Here is a 21,314-nt window from a genome sequence, read left to right as displayed (position 1 = left end):
CTGTCTCCGCCCCCCTCCTCCTCCTTTCTCATGGGGGAAGGTGAGCCTGGGGTGAGGCTCAGCCTCAGCCACTCTGCAGCTCCAGAGGACTCTCTCACAGTAAATCCTTGCCTGTGCTGGCTCTTTCCCTTCCCCACTACACTTGGCTAACAGGGCTACGTACCACCTGCCACTCGTTAATGTACCACAAGTGGTACGCATACCACTGGTTGAAAAGCCCTGTTCTATTACCCTCAGTCTTTCCCAGCATTAGGCTCTTCTCCAGTGAGTCCTTCCTTCTCATTAGGTGGCCAAAGTACTTCTAAAGAGCAGTCAGGGTTGATCTCCTCTAGGACTGACTGGTTTGATTGCCTTGCAGTCCAGGGGACTCGCAGGAGTCTTCTCCAGCACCATAGTTCAAAGGCCTCAATTCTTTTGCGCTCAGCCTTTCTTATGGTCCAATTTTCACAACCATACATTGCAAGTGGGAAAACCATGGCCTTGACTATACGTACTTTTGTTGGCAGGGTGATGTCTCTGCTTTCTATTTTAAAATATAGCATTCTATATCTTTAAAAAAAAGTTCATAGTAATCTTGCATTTCTTGCTAGTTTTTTGCATCATTAGATAACCAAATCCAAGATTGCTGCATAAGTAGAAGGATGGACAAGCTGGAAATAATTTGTTTTTCCATCCATCACACAAAACAAATGGCCCTGGGCAATTTGCATCAATTCTCCAATTAAGCATTTTAATTGTCATGAAAATCAAAGAATGCTACCACTTGTGGCTTTTCATGTTATACCAGTAGTCTTCATCTGCTAAAGGAGAATGTTAACTTTGGGGCATCTATTTACAATTTAATCTTGCAGTAGATGAGTTATGTTGCAAATAAATAGGGTAATATCATCCTCAACTGTTCAAAGTTATAGGGTGCTGAAAAAGAGACTTTTGACCTGTCTTCACAGTTAGACAATTGCAGCATCCCTACGGCTACTCGGCCTGGCAACCAGAGATTTGTGGCATCTTAGGGTGACATGATCACCATTTGCAACACTCCCAGTGGGTTTCTGACAAAGTCCATGGGGTAAACCAGATTGCTTAGTGGCCACACGATTCGCTTAACAACCATGGCAACAAGAGTGCAAATTCAGGCACAATCATATGATGACTTACTTAATGACCACATCACTTAGCAACAGAAGTGCCAGTCCAATTGTGGTCATGGGTTTTCTGCTGTGGTCGCCACCTTCATGTGAGATCCACTCCCATACTTCTGGACTTACAGAAGAACCTCAGAATTTGGGTGTGCCACTTGGCCTGTTACATTAGGCATGACTAAGAAGATTCTTACCTCCCAGGCTGCCCATCATCTTGCTTTTAATTTAAATTTTTTTATTCTTAATTTTAATTGTGTTTAGCTCTTTTTAACTTTTTATATTGTAAGCCCCCCAGAGTCACTGTATTAGTGAGATGGGCAGCACAGAAATTTAATAAATAAGTTGTGGACTACCTATATTTACCAAGTATGTAGAGCTTCATTTTTTTTATAATGCAAGAAACGATCAATATAATAAAGTAAACCTATCATATATTTATAATAGCAGGATACCAATCTACAGTAAATTAAAGGCAGGCTCCAACATTGTTTCTCAATTTTTTCTGCTGTTAGAGGTTGTTCATCAGGTGGGCTCTATAGCCCTATACTAGAATACATGATCCTGCTTCAAGGAAAGTGTTAGGCCTGTAGTTGATCTCTATTTCTAAAGGTATCCAGTTTCAAAAGTAAATCTTTTGAAAAGCTATGCAAGGATTACAGTTGAGCAATTAAAATATGAACATTACTTATTCCATATATTAAATTTCATGTGGCAAAAAATAAATTATGTCGAAGTGACAGAATGCTAGTCTTAAATGTGAGATGTATATATTCACATATTGAGTTAAGTACATGATATTTTCCTTTAGTCATGAACTGCAGATGTATGTAATATTACAATCCCTACTATATAATCCCTATTACAGTGGTAATGCTACAGATTGAGCAAAAGATCCAAATCAGGATATTGCCTGGCTTCTAAGCAATACTGAAATGAAAAAATGATTTAATTATGCAAGTAGTAACATAACTGATAGAAACTGATACTTTGATATTATTGCTAGTCTGTTTTTTATATTGCTAGAAAAATACATATATGTAAAAAATTTCAGATGGTATTTTATAGAAATAGATGAAGAGTATATGTCACATTAGTATGTACTAGTTTGTTATAGCCATCCCACTTCAAAAGGCTCTGAAATCTTTGAAATCATAACTGTTTTATTATCTATATCATTTCTATCTCTGCTGTATTCTGAGCCATAGTAATGATAGTGATAGCAGTTGCTATGTAAAAATTTACCTCATCATTCCATAATGGTTAGTGTGTTTAATAATAATATTGTACAATTGCAATGTGAGAATTGCTAATAAAAATAATTATCAAAAGAACAATCACTTATATCAAAAGCAGATAAAAACTGCATTAAAACTCCATAGCACATGAATATATCATCTCAACAAGATAAAGTGTCTGACCAAGAAGGATTGCCAATAGAAAAGAACAGATTTGACCAGCTTTTCTCATATCCTGAATTATTAATAGAAATTCAGTACTTGGATGAATATTCTTTGTTTTTCTGATAAGCAGAGAAAGAACACCCTTTAGAATAGAATAGAGCTGGAAGGGAGCTTGGAGGTCTTCTAATCCAACCCCCAGCTCAAGCAGGAGGACCTATACCATCTCAGACAAGTGACTGTCTAGTCCAGTGGTTCTCAACCTTTTTAATGCCGCGACCCCCCAACCGGTCATAAGTCGAGGATTACTCAACTGGTCGTAAGTCGAGGACTACTCAACTAGTGCAGCACCGTTTGCAGAATGGGACTTTTGGCAGGCTCAGCAGGGCAGAGACAGCCTGGACAATTCCTATTGGCTTTTGAAAGCCAATAGAATTATACTCTATTCAAGAGAGTCTATTCTATTGGCTTTCAAAAGCCAATAGAATAAAAGGGAGTAGCACAGCCAAGGAAAAGGGGAAAAAAATGGCGGACTGCGTTGTTTGGCGACCCCCGTGAAATGGTCGTTCGACCCCAAATGGGGTCCCAACCCACAGGTTGAGAACCACTGGTCTAGTCTCTTCTTAAAAATCTCCAGTGATGGAGTGCCCACGATTTCTGGAGGCAAGCTGTTCCACTGGTTAATTGTCCTCACTGTCAGGAAGTTTCTCAATTCCATGTTGCTTCTCTCTTTGATCAGTTTCCAACCATTATTTCTTGTCTTGCTCTCTGGTGCTTTGGTGAATAACGTGACCCCCTCTTCTTGGTGGCAGCCCCTCAAGTACTGGAATACTGATATCGTGTGTCTCCTATTTCTTCTTTTCTTTAGACTAACCAAACCCAAGTCCTGCGGCCGTTCTTCATATGTTTTAGTCTCCAAGCCTTTAATCACCTTAGTTACTCTTTTCTGAATTTTTTCCAAACTCTCAATATCTTTTTTGTAATATGGTGACCAAAATTGGCTGCAGTATTCCAGGTGTGGTCTTACTAGGGTTTTATAAAACAGTACTAATACTTCCGTGATTTTGATTCTATGCTTCTGTTTATACAACCCAGAATTGTATTAGCTTTTTCGGCTGCTGCTGCACACTGCTGGCTCATAGTCAAGTGATCGTCCAGTAGGACTCCAAGCTCCCTGTCACAGTTACTGTTTTTAAGCCAGGTCTCGCCCTATCTGTACTTGTACCTTTGATTTTTCCTGCCTAAATGTAAAACCTTGTTTTTCTCAACATTGAAACTCATTTTGTTGGATAGGACCAGTGGTGGGATTCAGCTGGTTCACACCACTTCTGCAGAACCGATAGCTAATTTTTTGTTGCCCAGGCCCAGAATAGACTTCCAGAAGCAGCATCCACACAGAGAACCAATTGTTCACATATTTGAATCCCACCACTGGATAGGGCCCATTGTTCAGGTTTGTTAAGATCTTTTTGGACCCTGAGTTTGCCTTCTGGGGTGTTGGCTACTCCTGCCAGTTTGGTGTCATCTGCAAATTTGATGAGTTCCCCTTCAATTCCCTCATCTAAGTCATTGATGAAGATATTTAAGAGTACTGGGCCTAAGACGGAACCTTGTGGTACCCCACTGCTTACTTCTCTCCATGTGGATGTAGTGCCTGAAGACTATTCGTTGAGTACGGTTTGCCAGCCAGCTACAGATCCATCTGGTGGTGATGTTGTCTATTCCATCTTTTTCTAGCTTACCAAGGAGTAGGTTGTGGTCTACTTTATCAAATATCTTACTGAAATCTAAGTATACCTACGTCCACAGCGTTTCACTGGACTACTAGTTTAGTCACTTTATCAAAAAATGAAATAAGATTGGTTTGGCATGATCTGTTTTTAACAAACCTGTGCTGGTTACTAGTTATAACTTTGTTTACTTCTAGTTGTTCGCAGATCTGTTTTTTGATTATCTTTTCTAGGATCTTCCCAGGTATTGATGTTAAACTGATTGGTCTGTAGTTTCCTGGGTCCGTTTTTTCCCTTTCTTGAAGATGGGAACCACATCAGCCCTTTTCTAATCCTCAGGTACTTCCCCAGTGCTCCAGGATTTATGAAAGATGTGGTGCCATGGTTCTGAGATAACATCTGCCAGCTCCTTCAGAACTCTGAGATGTAATCTGTCGGGTCCCGGTGATTTATATTCGTCAATTTCCTGAAGAACATATTAGAAAAGCTACCCCTTCAACAAATTTCATTCCAGAATTTGGTCTGGAAATCAACTAGCAACCAATGAAATTGTTATAACAAGAGAGCAGTATGTAATAAATAATTTGCCTATAATTGTCTGAATTCATAGTTTTTGAAATTATCCAGATATATAACACATTGTTGCAATCGATTGATATCACGAAATCTACGTATTCCATTTTTTTTATTTTTTTTTTTACAAAAGCACGGGCAAACTGTAAATGTGTTTTCAGTTTGATTAACCCAGTCAATCACTTCAACTGCTTTCTCTCATCCAATCAAGTCTCAGTGCCAGGCTCACTAGAAGATGACCATAATTCATTCATGCTATGAAAAGAAATAAGAGGTTCTCCCTGATACATTGTATTGATTTATAATGTATTTTCCTAAAAATCACATGAAAAAGGTGTAAATGATCCTTTCTTAAGTAATTACATGCTGTACTCTCTTAATCTAAGAAATCAGCTTCTGGTGTTGACATTTCATAGGATTGTCTTTAAGTTAATCATTAATTTGGTTGTTAATGCAGGAAGAAAATGTTTAATGATTCATGAAATAAAATACATTCAATTTAATGAAAATTAGTTCACTAAAATCATCTCTTTCCTCTGAATATTTATAAAAATGAAGCATAGCTAGAAAATAAAATATGCATTTATTTATATAAACATGTTTTCATATGAAAGTAAAGTGAAGAATATTTATATATATTGAGTACTGTGAATATTGAACTACAATATACCAAAGCTATGGTTCTTGCATGTTTTTTTTGTAAAGTTTAGCCTTTTATGCTGATCATAAGTTCATTATTTTAATTTCAGTTATCTGTTTTTATTTAAAATATTTACATATATCTATAAGAAATAAACTTATCAAAGTTTTGTTTTTAGTTCCTCAGAGCATTTTGATATGATCGTTTAAAATGGATCCAGAAGAGCAGGAATTGCTTGGCGATTATAGGTATAGAAATTATTCCTCAGCAATTGATAAAGCTTTGAGGAACTTTGAATCTTCAAGTGAATGGGCAGATCTCATATCTTCTCTTGGGAAACTCAACAAGGTGTTGTATCTACCTTTTTAAATTATTTACAAGGTTTTTTCTAATAAGATGTTAAGAAGATAGCAATATCATCTATCTAAGGTATTTTTAATGAATGAAGTCTGGATAGTACAATATTTTCCTAATAGTAATGAATGGCTGTGAGAGTTGGACCACAAGGAAGGCTAAAAGCCAAAAAAAATCACATTTTCTGATTCTGGTATTGGACTTCAAGGAGATCAGATCAGCCAGTCCTAAAGGAAATCAACTCCGACTGTTCTTTGGAAGGATAGATACTAAAGCTGAAGCACAAATACTTTGGCCAACTAAAGAGAGGAGTCATTGGAAAAAACCCAGAAGAAGGAGATGGCAGAGGATGAGATAGTTACATAGTGTCATCAACATGAGGAATATGAATTTGGGCAAAATCCAAGAAACAGTGAGGACAGGGGGGCCTGGTGTTCTATGGCCTGTGGGGTCTCAAAGAATCGGACATGACTTAGCAACTGAACAACAATATTAAAAATCTACAATAAAATATATCTTATAATTCATAATAATAATATAAAGGCTATTAATTCTTCAACTAGTTTAAAACCATTAAAACATTCACAAAAATCAGATCCCAACTTTCTCTGTATTAGATTATTTGGAGGAATATTTTTCAAATACTTGAAAATCTTTTTGTCTGTAGGAAGTCACATGTGCATAAGAGAATGAAGTCTAAAAAAAGAATAAAGTTTACCAGTCGTAAATGTTATTACTAGGATATTGGAAAATTATTGGTTTTTACTGTGTATATTTGGGTGGTCCTTTCAAATACTAAGTACGGTGAGACTAAAGGCAGAACTTCTGTGTTTCTACCTCTCTGGCCAATATTGGCTATACTCATTTAAACGCCTTTTGATTTCTTCAATATTCTTAGGTTACACATAGACATCATATTTATATTTATTTCAGATTTCATTGTTTTATTATCATAAAATAATTCACTGTATATTTTCTATATGTGTTTTTTTCTTACAATATAATTGCAGTTCTAAGAATGAAGCTTTCTTATAAACTGTATGACTATTTTCTTTTCCAAATTATATTTATATTTGTTAGTGTTGCTGGTAAAAGAAATTCCCGGGGGAGATACGTACTTCATATGGGGTTATAATTAATTCTATTGGTTTCTTTAGAAAATTAACAAGTCTAGGTGAATGTGGTGCCCAGATATAATGACAAGTTCAAAAATGTATGGTCTCTTTGTACTTTTTTATATCAATATCAGTCATAAATATTTTAATACTTGCTTGACTGGAAAATAGAATCATTATTTTAGTAACTATTAGAACAGAGCTCTGTAAAATGGCTGTTTATATATATATAATAGTTTCACTGCAGTGTTTCCTACCCCTGCAGAGAAAGAAAACAACATTTTTTATGTCTTAGCCAGCCAGTTGTGTTTGTGTTTTTTAAAACTTTTCTCAACCCATCTCGCCCCTTTCAGATATGTGAGAGTAGCTATTTTCTGTAGGTCAGTGTTTCTCAACCTTGACAATTTTAAGGCATGTGGACTTCAACTCCCAGAATTCCACAGCCAGCCTTGCTGGCTGTGGAATTCTGGGAGTTGAAGTCCACATGCCTTAAAATTGTCAAGGTTGAGAAACACTGCTGTAGGTCATTATGATACTTGAAAAGTGTTCATCAGACAGGTAAGGATTCTTGACAGTTGCAGTATTTGTTCTTGCTGGTTTATTTGACAAAAGTTATTATTCTGAAAATCACATAATTGGTTTAGGAATTTAATCTGGTGAAGTGTTATATTAAATAATATAGAGATTGCCAAAACACACCTATGGGTTTTGTAATCAGTTTTTATAAAGATCTCTGGAACTCTGTTAAGGAAAATCTCTGCGTTTTAATTCTCTTAAATAAAAACATTACTACAATTTTGTTCCTAATTAATACCAATTTAAATTTAATATGTAATTCTTACATAATTATTTTACAGGCTCTTCAGAGTAATTTGAAATATTCCCTTTTACCAAGACGCTTGATTATCAGCAAAAGATTGTCCCAGTGTTTACATCCAGCCTTACCTAGTGGAGTGCATATAAAAGCACTGGAATCCTATGAAGTAATATTTAAAATTATTGGAACAAAATGGCTTGCAAAGGACTTATTTCTCTACAGGTAAATTTTGGGGGTTTTTGAAGCCTAGTTTTAATGACAGTTCTCTCTGTACTTATCTTCTAGGTAAGGCCCAGCTAGTGTAAATTGCATTTAGGAATCTTTAATAATTAATTAGAGTGCAAGGTTAAACCATGCTTACCATGAAGGAATATAGCATAGCTTTAGAATGCAAACACCAGTTTCCTTCCTTCCTTCCTTCCTTCCTTCCTTCCTTCCTTCCTTCCTTCCTTCCTTCCTTCCTTCAGCTATTTAGAAAACACCAGATCTCTTTTAATTATAGCTTTGTTTGAATTTTAATTATGGTTAATATTAACTATGAGCTTGATGAAAAAGGCCAACTTAATCAACCATAGTAGACTAGTTTTGAGAAATAACACTTATAAACAATCATAAATTCTCTGGGTTTGTGGATAAGAACATTTTGTAATTAAAATATATCTATATGTATGTATGTATATCTACCTACCTATCCATCTATCATATTGTATATATTTTAATTACAAAACTTCCAGTATTTTCAAAAAGGGGAGGGCAGATTCATTGCAACTTGTGCTCATAATAGGTTTATAATTCAACACCCAAGATAACACAGGCAGAGACTGAATTTTTCCTATCCTTCTCTGTGTCTCTCCAGCTCAGGCCTTTTTCCATTGCTTGGAGTTGCAGCACTGTCAGTGAAACCCGTCTTGCTCGATTTGTATGAAAATTATTTTCTCCCACTCCACAAATCTCTCCTGCCCAGTCTTCAGGCCTTCTTAATTGGCCTTTTGCCTGGTTTGGAGGAAGGGTCAGAATTCTATGACAGGTAAGATATTTCTTTCATATAAAAAAGTAAAATAATAAATACATTTTAACTCTCTTTTCATTCCATACCTATAGTGGGCATCAGTCGAGGGGAAGATCAGCTGCCAAAAGTAAAACCAGGAATGCAGTTCTGCATACTCTTCTTTTATTTGGTCAGGGCCATGTATTAAGCAGAAGCTTCAGTGCAGACAATCAGGTTTTTCTTGGTACTTGCTAGAAGAAAATTCTTGGTAGATGTCTTTCCATTAGAAAACTTTTGGTACAAACCAGAAAACTTTTTTATCATTCTCAACCAAGTATTTTATATTTTAGAGCTTATACTCTGCCTTTCTGAAGAAGAAAAAAACCTGAGCAAAAAAGTTAAATGTTGTGCAAGGTAACATATGCAACAGACCATAAATTGCAGTCATGATGAAGAAAAATTCAAAACAGAACATTTTAAACATATATAGTTTATTAAATGAACCAGTAATCTGTATTCACACCATGGTTTATAATCCAGAGTGGCTAGATTCATTCAGTATGCTAACTCAACATCAAGCAAACTATGACTGATAAATTAAAAGCTTAAATACATACTTCACTCAGCAAAAAAAAAACTTCAATAGATTAAGATTCATTTCTGTTCTATGTAACTTTTCATATAAATAATAGTTTATGAATTAAAACCCAATAGTAGAAACAGACCAGTAGATCCAAATATTGATGATTCTTCAACCTAAATCTAAGATTGCTTCACCTTCAAGGTTCATGATGTTGTTGAGTAGTTTAGAAGAACAGTCCCCAATCTTTCTAGCTTGGCGGCCCATACAAGCAGAGAGTGCTGTACTCATGTGAACGGAGAGTGCTCGTACACGAAGTGAATGGAGCATCACACGCAATACCCTCTGCTTGCACAAGTGGATCTTCTTGGGTACATTTTTGCCCATGCTCACACGGCCCGGTTTTGAACAGGCCATGGCCCAGTAGGCCATGGTCTGGTGTTGGGGACCCTCGGTTTAGAGAACAAAATGGAAGCCTGTGGATTTAGGTATAAAGAAAAGAGATTATTAATTATCTCCCTTAAAACAAGAATAATTTAATTTACACAATTTCTATCACATAATAACATGGTCAATAACACTAAAGAACTTTTAAAAGATCCCCAAAAAACTAAAAAAGTTATTATTCCCCACCTGACCAGACCTCATCCTATAAATCCATAACCACCCTGGCCATTTCAAATAGTTTCCATTATAATAGTAGGCTGAAAACAAGACTTACAAAGATCTACCTCATTGAGATGAAATGTCTGTTTTCAGAGTTCTCAGAAAATTTTTATTTTAGCTTTTACTGGTGTACTTTTCTGTGTAAGGAACTTATAAATCAATGTTAGATTTGAAGTGAAAGCCAATATCTTCAGTGTGGAGCCGCTGTCGTTTGGAAGTCTCTTTCCTTTTTTCTAATGAATTTTTCTATTTTCTAAACATTGGCAAAAAAAATACATTATTTAATATGTATAGTATAATTTTCAACATCAGCTTGTAACAAATTAATTTGCTTTAATTTTGTAACTACATAATTTCTTTTCTTGCTTTACAGGACTGATGCTTTGCTTGTGAAGTTGTCCCTTGTAATTGGAAAAGAAGTGTTTTATTCTGCCTTGTGGGCCAGTGTCTTGGTTAGCCCTTCTGTAAGACTACCTGCTTCTCTTTTTGTTGTCAGTCATATCAACAGAGCAATACCTGGAAAACAGCAGAATTATATGATGGGAACTGATCCTAATCTCACAGTAGGTTAAATAATAAATAATCTTTGCTTTTATATTATAAATAAATAGTGAAGAAAAACGGAAAATTGCAGATAAAATCATACACTTTGGAAGTAATATACAGTTACTCTCTTCAAATTGCTGCATTTTCATCATTTTCTTAGTTAACTATTAGTTGGCAGTAATATATCTATGTATATATATCAAGGTCACTATTATGAAATAGATGGCTCTTTAAATCATATAAATAAATAATTTAAACCCTTTGAAATGTGCATTAGGATATTATTCTGGTAGAAGTGCGTCCTTCTTTAACTGCTTTGAAAAGAAAGTCTTTTTTAAAGCAGCTAATGCAACTGGAGGCAAATTTTCCATTTTTTCTGTGCAATGCACAGCAAATACATATTCATTAAAATTAAGTTTATTACTCAAGTTACAATTTGTATGTTCTTTCCATAACTAATTAGTTTCCTTGACTGCATTCCATAGAGGTTTGTGTAACATTTAAATGTTAATTCAGTGTTCAAGGATGCCTAAGCCTTGGTGTTTATGCAACATGGAGATTGAGAATGCATCCATATGCTTATCATACTATTCCCTTTCTGTAAGCAACATTCTCATATTCACATATTTCTCAATTATTTCTTGCAAAAACAAAATTAAAGGCTGTGCATCTCCTGCCTGGCACAAAGCTGTCATTTGTTCATTATGACTTTCTGCATAAGTATGTTTTAGTAGGTATGCCTCCTGTTTTGGTGAAATTCAGGCAATAGTATGTTGCTGCTTAATACAGTCTCTGAATTACTATTCTAGCTTGCATAGAATGAATATGATTAGGATTAGTATGAAACTTGGTTTTTGAAACTTCTAATATGTGGACAAAGGTATCCAAATTGGCTAGTACTGCTAGTTGGGAATGTGGAATGTAGCATAAGTACAACTTGGCCTATACTTTTCTTTGCTAAAGAGCGCTACGTTTACTGAAAGGAGAATGAAAATGAAAATGAGAATACAAGTTATTGAATCATTATCAAAGAGCAGTTTGTGAAAGAGAGAATACTATAGTTTTAAGGATTCTTACCAATCTATTTACATGAGGAACTTTTGAATGGAATTTGCCTTGAATTGTGGTTGTTGCTTCAGTTTATGTTCAGAATAATGTCTCTTAGAAATTTGTCAAACATAAATTCAAAAACTTTGACTGAATTTTAATTTTAATCATGGCCTTTTCTAGTACAGGGTCTGCCACATATGCTTTGTGCTGCAATTGCTACAAAATGCGCCAGTCCAGTAATTTACAGATGTTACCTGCAAAAAACTCTTCACTGATTGCTATTGAGTGTAATGCAAAATACTGTAGATTTTGACCTATAAAGTCAGATGTGAGTTTGGCATCAATATACTGTATCTTCAGGACCACAACTTCTACTTTGAATCAATCTCTCAGTACAATTATCCCAAAGTGATAATTGATAACCCCTCTTCAGAGTTCTGCCTTATTAGGAAGTGGGAATAGTCTGATACCAGGAATCAATGTTTTAATGCAGTCTCAACTTTTTTATGATTAGGAGATTGTTTGAATTTTGTAAGTATTGTTTATAAAAATTGTTCATAATGATTTATTAATTTAATTATTGCATGAGATAATTTATTTAGATGTTACTAATTTTGATAGCTGTGGATGTGGACCGTTAATAGCATTTTATCAGGGATATTTCATAGTTTTACTTGCTATGATGTTTAATTGTCTACTGTTATGTTACATTGTAGAACAGGCATGTTAAACTCGTGACGTCGCACAACGTATCGGAGCTTTTTTGCTATTGCTGGCAATGGGGTGGGCACGGCTCCAGTATGATGAAACCGGCCCGTGAGCTGGCAGTTTGACACCCCTGTTGTAGAAGCTTTATATGTGGTTATAAACTGCCATGAGTCAGATTGGAGTTGGCAGCAAACAAATAAAATAGAGAAATACAGTACATCATTGTGAGGAAATACATTAAGTGTTAAATTTTGATTGTTAACAAACTATCTCCACGCTGAATAATTTGACTTCCCCTCCTGTTATATGCCAGCTCTTAAAAAAAAGTTGCGAACATATCATTTTGTCCTTATTATTGAATAATTTAACATGATTCCGAGGTTAAGTATTGTTGCACTATCCCTTTTCGATGGACATATTCCTCAAATAACTTGGGGGAGGGGTTCCACACACAAAAAAACCTGCAGCATCTTATTCTTGAATTATCAGAGGAAAAGATTTCTCTCTTTTTTCATTCAGAATGTAAGCTAGTCAATTTTCTGATTACAGTGTGGAAAGAGATTGAAAACTGAAAACTTCTGGGTTTTAAAAATAAATTCCTCCCACATTTTTATTGTATGAAGTTCCAGTCTATAGAGTAAAAGGAAATCATCAGTCTACTAGGGATTATTATATCAAATGTTATTTCACTTTTTTTCTAGATACAAGCTATTTGTCTGTCAATGCTGGATTCAAATGTTCTTGTACAAAGAAACACTTTGGAAGTGGTTCTCTTCTTCTTCCCATTATATTCCTCTTTGGTAAGAAAATTATTTTTATTCAACTATTTTTGGCCTTTTCAAAGGCAAACTGGACTTTCTTGGGTTTTTTCCTTGAAAATGTTTCACTTCCGTAAATATGCACTCTTATTCAGGTGACTCTGCGGGTATAGATAAATCCCCTAGTGGCCTCAATCAGTGCTAATGATGGCCTTCAGAGTGTTAACGATCAGATGACTGCAAGAAATATAAATCCTTCTATTTCCCACCATTCAGCCATAATTGTGATGAGCAGTGAAATGTTTTCAAGATAAAAGCCTTAGAAATCCAATTACCCTTTGAAAAGCACTTTTGGGACATCCATGTCCTGGGTGATTAAATATTTATCTCCATACATATTTTTGCCTTTGTTTACAAAATATCATGGAAGATTCCTGGTAAGGTTACTCCTATGTATATTTGTGTTCAGTAACTAGTTGTTTACTATTTAAGGCAAATCAAGAACATATATTTGGAGAGACTTCACTGTAACAAATCACCAAGTTCTGTTGGTATCCATTTGAGATGGTTTTGATTCTTTGTTACTTCCAAGTCAGCAATGAGCGCAGTGTTCCTCCAAAACCCAGTTGCAGAGAAATAATAATGGGAGAGAGGCAGGTCTGGCTGCCTATTGTGAAAACAATAGATTAAAATGAATCTTGGTCCAATGTAACAAGGTAGCTTTTATTCTAAAGAATAGTTTTGTTTGGTTCTTATTTCCCAACCCCATCCCCTCAGAAAATGAAAAATGAATGAAAAATATCATTCTTTTTAATGAATATATCTTATTGTTATAATGAATTTATTTTAACAACTTTTATTTTTTATTTGTAAACTATTTCAAGATGTGACTTCATAGGAAGCAATATAGCAATATATTGAAAAAAAAATCCATAACTTAATAAGGGCAGGTACAAAACAATAGCTTATAAGCAATTGCCTAATACAATTCTCAACCTTTTCTTTACAGATTGTGAATTATTCACAGGAGTCATGAATTGTATGAATGATAATATTTTTAATGTTGCTGGGGTTTTACTGCCATATTATGTTGTTTGATTTTGTATCTTCTGTGCTTTAGCTTTTATTAAAAGACACGTGCTTTTAGCTGACTTGTTGCTTCCTTGTTTAGGACCAAAATGAAAGTGCTATTCCACTGTCTAGGTCTGATGTGGTTTATCTTCTATCAGCAGCTGTCCAAACTCTCTTAAGAAGAGATATGTCACTAAACAGAAGGCTATATTCATGGTTGCTAGGTATGGTACCACATATAGTTGTTATTATTTTTGCATTCTTTAATTATCCTGAATTAATTTTCAGAATAAGGTAGGTCTTGGTATATTAAATCTCAGATAGTGTTGCAGTGATCTAGCTTATATGCTTACCAAGAAATATCTGTTATTCTTTGTCCTCAAAATACTTCAGTGGAAGGGAAGTATCATGTGCACATCAAATGCAACAGAGCTATGCTGAAGATAGCTGATGCTGAGGGCAAGAAATAGCAATGGAGCAATAGGGGGGGGAAGTTCATCTTTTGCTGTGATTTCTTGTTTTATTAATTAAAACTGTAATGCTATATTGTACTTTTTGTTTAGTTACAATTATCTTTTTTAAGGTTATGATATCAAAGGAAGTGCTTCTGTACCAGATTTATCTATTAAAGCATCCTTAGAAGATTATGCCTGCAGTTTTTTTGAAAAATACTCCAAAGAACTTTTAGTTGAGGTAGGTCCATATTATACTGTTTAAAGGATGATTTCATTAAGTGCTGACATTCTAATATTAGATTAATAAATTGTTGCTTCTGGTTCTGGCTACTATTATATAATAGCAGCTTCTAGAATCTTACATGGAAAAGTGAAAATTGGTTCCAGATATAAGATGTGGTAGAAAGAAGTGAATTTGCCAAGACCTAACTTACAACAGTTTGTTTAGTCACTGTTCAAAATGACAACGGCACTGAAAAAAGTGACTAATGACCATTCTCCACACTTACAATCATTGCAGCATTCCCATGGTCATATGATCAAAATTCAGACACTTGGCAACTGGCTCATATTTATGAGAGTTGCAGTGTCCCGGGGTCATGTGATTACCTTTTATGACCTTCTGAGAAGTAAAGTCAATGGGGAAGCCAGATTCACTTAACAATCATGTTACTAACTTAACTGCAGTGATTCACTTAACAACTATGGCAGAAAGGTCATAAATAATAAAAATAACTTAATAAATGTCTCACTTAGCAACTGAAATGTTGGGCTTAATTGTGATTGTAAGTTGAGGACTATCTGTATAGTGGAATAGTGTTTGAAAAAAAACAAGATCAAAAAGAAAGCTATGAGAAATATGGAAACTAGGAGTAAAAGTGTCTTCAATTGATTTTCTGATGTGGGCTGGATTAACTGCAACTGTCCTTTTTTTCTTTCTAAAATCTTATTTCAGTTCAAATGCAGTGGTTGTCCCTCTCCTACAGGAGTCCTGCACTATTAATTTAGTCATGTGTCTTTTTAAGAATAGTGTTGAATGTTTCAAATTAATTTATTGGATTTTTTTAATAATAAATAATTACTAATAAAATAGCTAATAATTACTTAAAAGGCAGAGAACAACTAATTTGCACTGTTGTCAACGTTTTGTTGACTAATAGGGTTTAATTGAAATACTACATCAGAAATTTTCAGAGTCTGACTTGGAAGAACAGCACCATGCATATTTGAAGCCATTCCGCATCCTCATAAGCCTACTTGACAAGCCTGAAATAGGTAAGAGAAAGAGAGGCTTTTCTTCAAGAACTAAATGTGCTAAGCTACAGTATGGGGAAACACAGGTTTCTGATGAAAAGCATGTGATAGGTTATCAGTTAACATAGATGCTAGCCAATCATTTTAAATTAGCATTATCTAAATAGAACTTCAATGTTGTTCAATATTTCTTAAATTCATTATTAATTTGAATATGTTATGGAAAGAATACTATATATGTCTCTATAGCTTGTTTTCTGATTTTTCTTTCTTCATAACATGTTGTATCATACTTAATTACTGCTTGGTATCTGTCATTGTTTGAGAAAATGGTTTAGACTGGGGTACTCAATCCGTGGGCTGCGGCCTACTACCAGGCCGCGCAAGTGATAGGCAAGCATGCATGCATGTGCAGCTCCACTTGAGCCAGTGGTGGGTGCTCACGCTCAGGCATGAAGCTCCAGTTGCATAAGCAGCAAACACTTGGACTTACGCGCAAATGGAGTTGTTGTTCCCACAGAACTATCCCCTCTCCCCCACCCCCGGTCCTCCAAGTCAGGAAGGTTAGGAGCTGGTTTAGGCCAAGGATCTTTCCAATTGTTTAATTAAGAGAAGATAGATTATTTTCTTGGTCTGAGAATAGACATAACAAATGAAAAAGTACATAGAAAACAGAAGTCTGATATTAAATTAATTTCCATCCTGAGAACATATAAATAAACTATTGCTTAATTCAGTTGATATATCAACTGAGGTAAGTTCTGCAAAATAGAGTGTAATACGAAACTAGAATATTGAGATTCTGTTGTAATCACATTGCTAATCATATCTGTGAAATCCTAACAATGCTCTTAAGATTTACTGTATGTAATAATACATTGAGCTGCAAAGAAGAAGTTGTGTCAATATAACTTAATAATAAGATTTTATTCACATGTGTAAATAAGTTTTTAAATATTGGATTCCTTTATATTTCCCTTATTGTAGGCCCACTAGTCATTGCGGACTTGTTTCTTGAAGTGATCAGAGCATTCTATAGATATTGCAAGGAAACACTGGGTTCTGATCTTAAACTCAGCTATAGTCAAACTGGGAATGTCTTTACAAGGTATAGTGTAACCTTCTTTGTTTTCTGTTTACTTAAGTAGCTAAATCAATAAATTACTTATAGGGTTTTTTTCTGGTTGCTGGATACTGCTACTATATTTCTGATCAGAATTACATGTTTTCATGTGTCCAGTTCTTCAAAACATGTCCTTGAAAGTAATTTGAGCATTTTCCAAGCTAATGTCCTGTTTGTGCTGCTAGTTAAGACTTGCTATGGGGTCTCTGCTAAATCAGTAGTTGCAAAAGTCTATCAGAGATACGAATTTGTTTGGGTTAACACACAGCCAGTTTGTTAATTGGGATAGAAACTGGGAGACCATGAGCTCTAGCACTGCCTCGGTCATTAGGTCAGTTAGGTGATTTGGAGCCAGTCACTCTCTTTCAGAAAGGAAACAGTGGCAAATCACTGCTAAACACATTGCCAAACTGATTGGTTTTATCCATGAAGTCTCAAAGAACCAATACTGACTTGAGGGCAAAAAATAATAATAATGGCTTAACAAGTTCGTCCATAAAGCTATTGTGGCTACTGCTACTACACATGCTTAAAGTAATTTAATCAAAATAGAGTGTATTCACCAGTAATCTTAACAAATTGAGATTCTTGGGAAAATGCTATAGGATTGTCAGTTAAAATGAAATCCTGCAATGCTGCTTGAGTGCAAAAAGGAGAGTGGTTATATTGGAAAGGAATGGTAGTAAACTTGGTCAAATTTCAGGACAGGTATGAGCTTAGGGTTTCAGCTTCATTTCTGAACACCTAATTCCAAATTTTATACAATCATCTTAAAAATATGTTTATTTATTATTAAAATAATATGCCTTACATTAAAAATATATTTCCGCTGCATATATTTACTAAACACTGTTGATTCTCTTTTTAGTGCAATAAAAGAAAACAAGAATGCATCTGAGATTGTTAAAACAGCTAATATGCTGATCACATCCTTAAATACAGATTTTCTGTGGGATTACATGACCAGTTGTATTGAGGACTGCTTAAGGTAGTTACAGATCTTGTATTTTTGCTTTGGGGATAAGAGAATAATAGAGGAATAGTAATAATTTATCTTAAATTCAGAATACAAATGCCAGGCAATTTTGGGGCTATCATAATATCCCCATGCAATATCACTGCTCTGCAAGCCACATTGGTTTCCAGTAAATTTCAGGGTACCACCTCAGGCAATAATCTGTCTCTCAACTTTGTTGCTCTTCTCAGTACCCTTTCTAAAGTCTCAAAATCTTTTTTTTTTTTTTGTATCATGGTAACCAAAACTGGACATAGCATTCCAAGTGTAGTCTTATCAGTGCAGTATAAAGCAGTAGTAATACTTCACGTGACCTTGATACTATCTGTTGATGCAGTCTAGAACTGCATTGGCTTTTTTGGCAGCTGCACCACACTACTGGCTCATATTTAACTTGTTCACTAGCACTCCTAGATTTCTCTCAATAAGACCCAATGTACAAGTCTGTCAAGATCATATCTTCTAGAGCAGGGGTCCCCAACTCCTGGTCTGCAGATTGGTACCAGTCCACGGCCCATTGAAAACTGGGCTGCACAAGCAACAGACACACACATGAAACCATCCCCTTGCCCCGCTACCCACTGCCACTGTTAGTCCACAGAGCCAGAAAGGTTGGGGATCACTGTTCTAAAGTGCTGACTATTCCCCCCCAGCTTAGTATCATTTGCAAATTTGATGAATTCCCCTTGTATCCAAACATCTAAATCTTTTATGAAGATGTTGAAGAGTACTGGCTAAGACAGAACTGCATGCTCCCCTCCATGTAGAAGTAGTTACATTGAGGACTTCATGTTGAGTGTGGTTAGTCAGCTAGTTACAAATCCATCTGTTGGTGATGTTTTTCCCATTATTGTGAGATGTAGCCCATCCCCTGCCAGAAGCCCCTCATGTAGGTATTGTAGGCCATGGTGTAGGATTCAAAGGTCTCTCAGCGGCACCATCTTCTAAGCCAGAGGTTTACTTCAAAAGTTCTATGTTTCCTCATTGGATGCCTACCTTTTGTTGGGAGTATAGAAGGAAACACCACCTATGGCCCCAGCTCTTTGGGTTTTCATGACTAGCTGCTCATAGTCTCTTGATATGGTTTCTAGGCTCTTTGTCATATCATTCATCCTCACATGAAAGAGGAGAAAGGGATAATAATCTGTGGACTTAATTATTTTAATAAACTTCTTAGTTATATCTTTGATCTTTGTTTCTGGGAGACAGCATACCTCCCTAGATTGATTGTCCAGTCTACAAATTACTGGTTCATTTCACCTGAGCAGTGTGTCTCCTGTCAACCACATAGACCAGTGGTTCTCAACCTTTGGGTCGGGACCCCATTTGGGGTCGAACGACCATTTCACGGGGGTCGCCAAACAAGGCTGTCCGCCATTTTTTCCCCCTTTGGCCACACCCCTGGCACCCGGTGATGTATAAGTGGTTGGGGGTCACCACAACATGGGCAACTGTATTATGGGGTCGCGGCATTAGAAAGGTTGAGAACCACTGACATAGACCTTTTTTTTTTCCTTAAGGAAGACTTTTTTTCCTTCAATTGGTACACTTGATGATGTCTCCTCTTCAGCTGTCTGCACACTTTCTTCCAAGGGGAAGTTATTAAATTGATTGTTTAGCTCCAGCAAGGCTAGATTGGATTGAGTTTGAGATTTTTTTTCTTTCTATGAATGACATGTTGCCATTGATCTGTCTCTAAAGGTTCATTTTCTGTGTTAGTTAATTGTTCCCTACTACGTTCAGTTTGAATGCAATCTTCTTCCTTGAGTTGGAGTTTCTCATTTTGTTGGTTGAAAGACAGGGAGGGAGGAGATTTTTGATGCTCCCTGCCAAATTCCCACAAGGAAACTCAATGGGGAAGCCAGCAGTAAGTCAGAATTCGCTCTGTTCCCACTGCGTTTTTGCCCACTCATGGTCATTCTTTTCTGTTTAAATAAGGAAATATCTATGACACAATGACCCACAGAGAGTAGCTTACCTAATATATACTAAAATATGCTTTCTGCTGTGTTTTAGAAAATACAGTGCTTGATTTGAGAAACAAAAGTATAATATCTAAAGACATTTTTCTTTGGAAGAGCTACTTAACCAGTTCAATGTGTGCTTTATTTGTTACTGTTTTTACTACATTTATATTGAAAACTGCACATGATCAAACTTGAATGAAAAGGTTTTTTTTAAAAAAAAAGCCATCCTTTTTTTCAGCAACAAAAATAAATCCACACAGACACAACTTCTAACTAATAGTGCAACAGTTTCAGAACTCTGCACACTAATAGTGTTTCTTCTAGATGTGATACCACTGGTAAGTCAAAATGTTTAATTTTGTCTCTTAAACCTTTCATGTAATTTTTTTCATCAATATGTACAGATGTGTTCTACTTGCCAAGGAAATCTTTATGCCGGGGTATAGTCCCACTGGAGCTGTTTAGAGTTAATTTTTGACATAATATATATCTATGCTATGTTAAATTATGAAAAATATTTCATGTCTTTCTACAAAACAAGCAGCAATCAGCAGAAAGGAATAACACTACAAACAATTCAATTAAAACCAAATTAGCAGATAACATAAAACTTGAGATAAGAATGACCACTTGCAGCTGAAATGTATTCTACAGTTTGTAACCAATATTTTTAAAAAACCTTATTCTCAAGACATAGATTTGTGCCATTACCAAGAATTGGTTTTCACTATGCTTACATTCTGTTCAATTTTATAGCATTTCTAAATTGAATAATCTTTAGGAATGTGGACAGAAATTATTATAGTTTATACTTTCATTTGTTAATTTATACTGTTTTGATAATAGTTATTAATATTCATCATTTGCTTAGAAATTAATAGCAATTTTTTAGCCTTTTAAAATAATATAGTCCCTTATTCACATCTTATTAATGACAGGAAAAGGAGCAGAAAAATTATACCCTCCATGACGTTTGTAAATCCTTTGTTTATTGATATGTATTTTATTCTTATGTTTTCCTACTGCATCTTATTTGTTTATATTATTCAATAAAAAGAGGAAAAAACATAAAAGGGAAAAACTCTCATTTTCATTAGCCAAAGAAGTGGGACTTTGCAAGCAGGGATAACTAGAAGGATTTTGAAGATCTTAATATCCAGATGAACTCATGGGGCGAGAGCCAAGGCCTATGTGTTGAATTTAATTCCACAATAATGACTGCCTAGTAAAGACTCTTGCATTATTGATATAATACGATCATAATACTATGCCCAGGTTAATTCCCACCTTTTAACCAATTGAAGAACAATCTTCCACAGGATCCCAAGGCATCATATTATGTTATGACTCAGCAATGTCTGATTGGCT

General features: G+C 35.4%; 1 protein-coding gene across 4 annotated transcripts in view; it reads left to right on the top strand.

Annotated features, from left to right (window-relative positions):
- DOP1B (DOP1 leucine zipper like protein B) overlaps positions 1–21,314 on the top strand; it is a 49,418-nt gene that overhangs the window by 1,822 nt on the left and 26,282 nt on the right. For 2 of the 4 annotated variants that reach the window (XM_039370060.1, XM_039318410.1), the window contains exons 2-12: positions 5,658–5,827; positions 7,806–7,987; positions 8,622–8,792; positions 10,373–10,562; positions 13,005–13,103; positions 14,233–14,356; positions 14,716–14,825; positions 15,748–15,862; positions 16,829–16,949; positions 17,833–17,952; positions 20,185–20,284. In XM_039370060.1, the coding sequence (XP_039225994.1) occupies positions 5,690–5,827; positions 7,806–7,987; positions 8,622–8,792; positions 10,373–10,562; positions 13,005–13,103; positions 14,233–14,356; positions 14,716–14,825; positions 15,748–15,862; positions 16,829–16,949; positions 17,833–17,952; positions 20,185–20,284 (1,470 nt within the window). In that variant the 5' untranslated portion in view covers positions 5,658–5,689. Of the gene's footprint in view, positions 1–4,570; positions 4,835–5,657; positions 5,828–7,805; positions 7,988–8,621; positions 8,793–10,372; positions 10,563–13,004; positions 13,104–14,232; positions 14,357–14,715; positions 14,826–15,747; positions 15,863–16,828; positions 16,950–17,832; positions 17,953–20,184; positions 20,285–21,314 lie in introns of those variants that run through there. The other 2 variants (XM_039370066.1, XM_039318418.1) reach the window with 2 other exon arrangements.

This window comes from Crotalus tigris, unplaced genomic scaffold, assembly GCF_016545835.1.
Source record: "Crotalus tigris isolate CLP2741 ecotype Arizona unplaced genomic scaffold, ASM1654583v1 scf7180000017601.7605149639:7615979, whole genome shotgun sequence".
NCBI lineage: Eukaryota > Metazoa > Chordata > Lepidosauria > Squamata > Viperidae > Crotalus > Crotalus tigris.
Note: the sequence above shows the minus strand (reverse complement) of the source record. Positions and strands in the feature narration are given on the sequence as shown.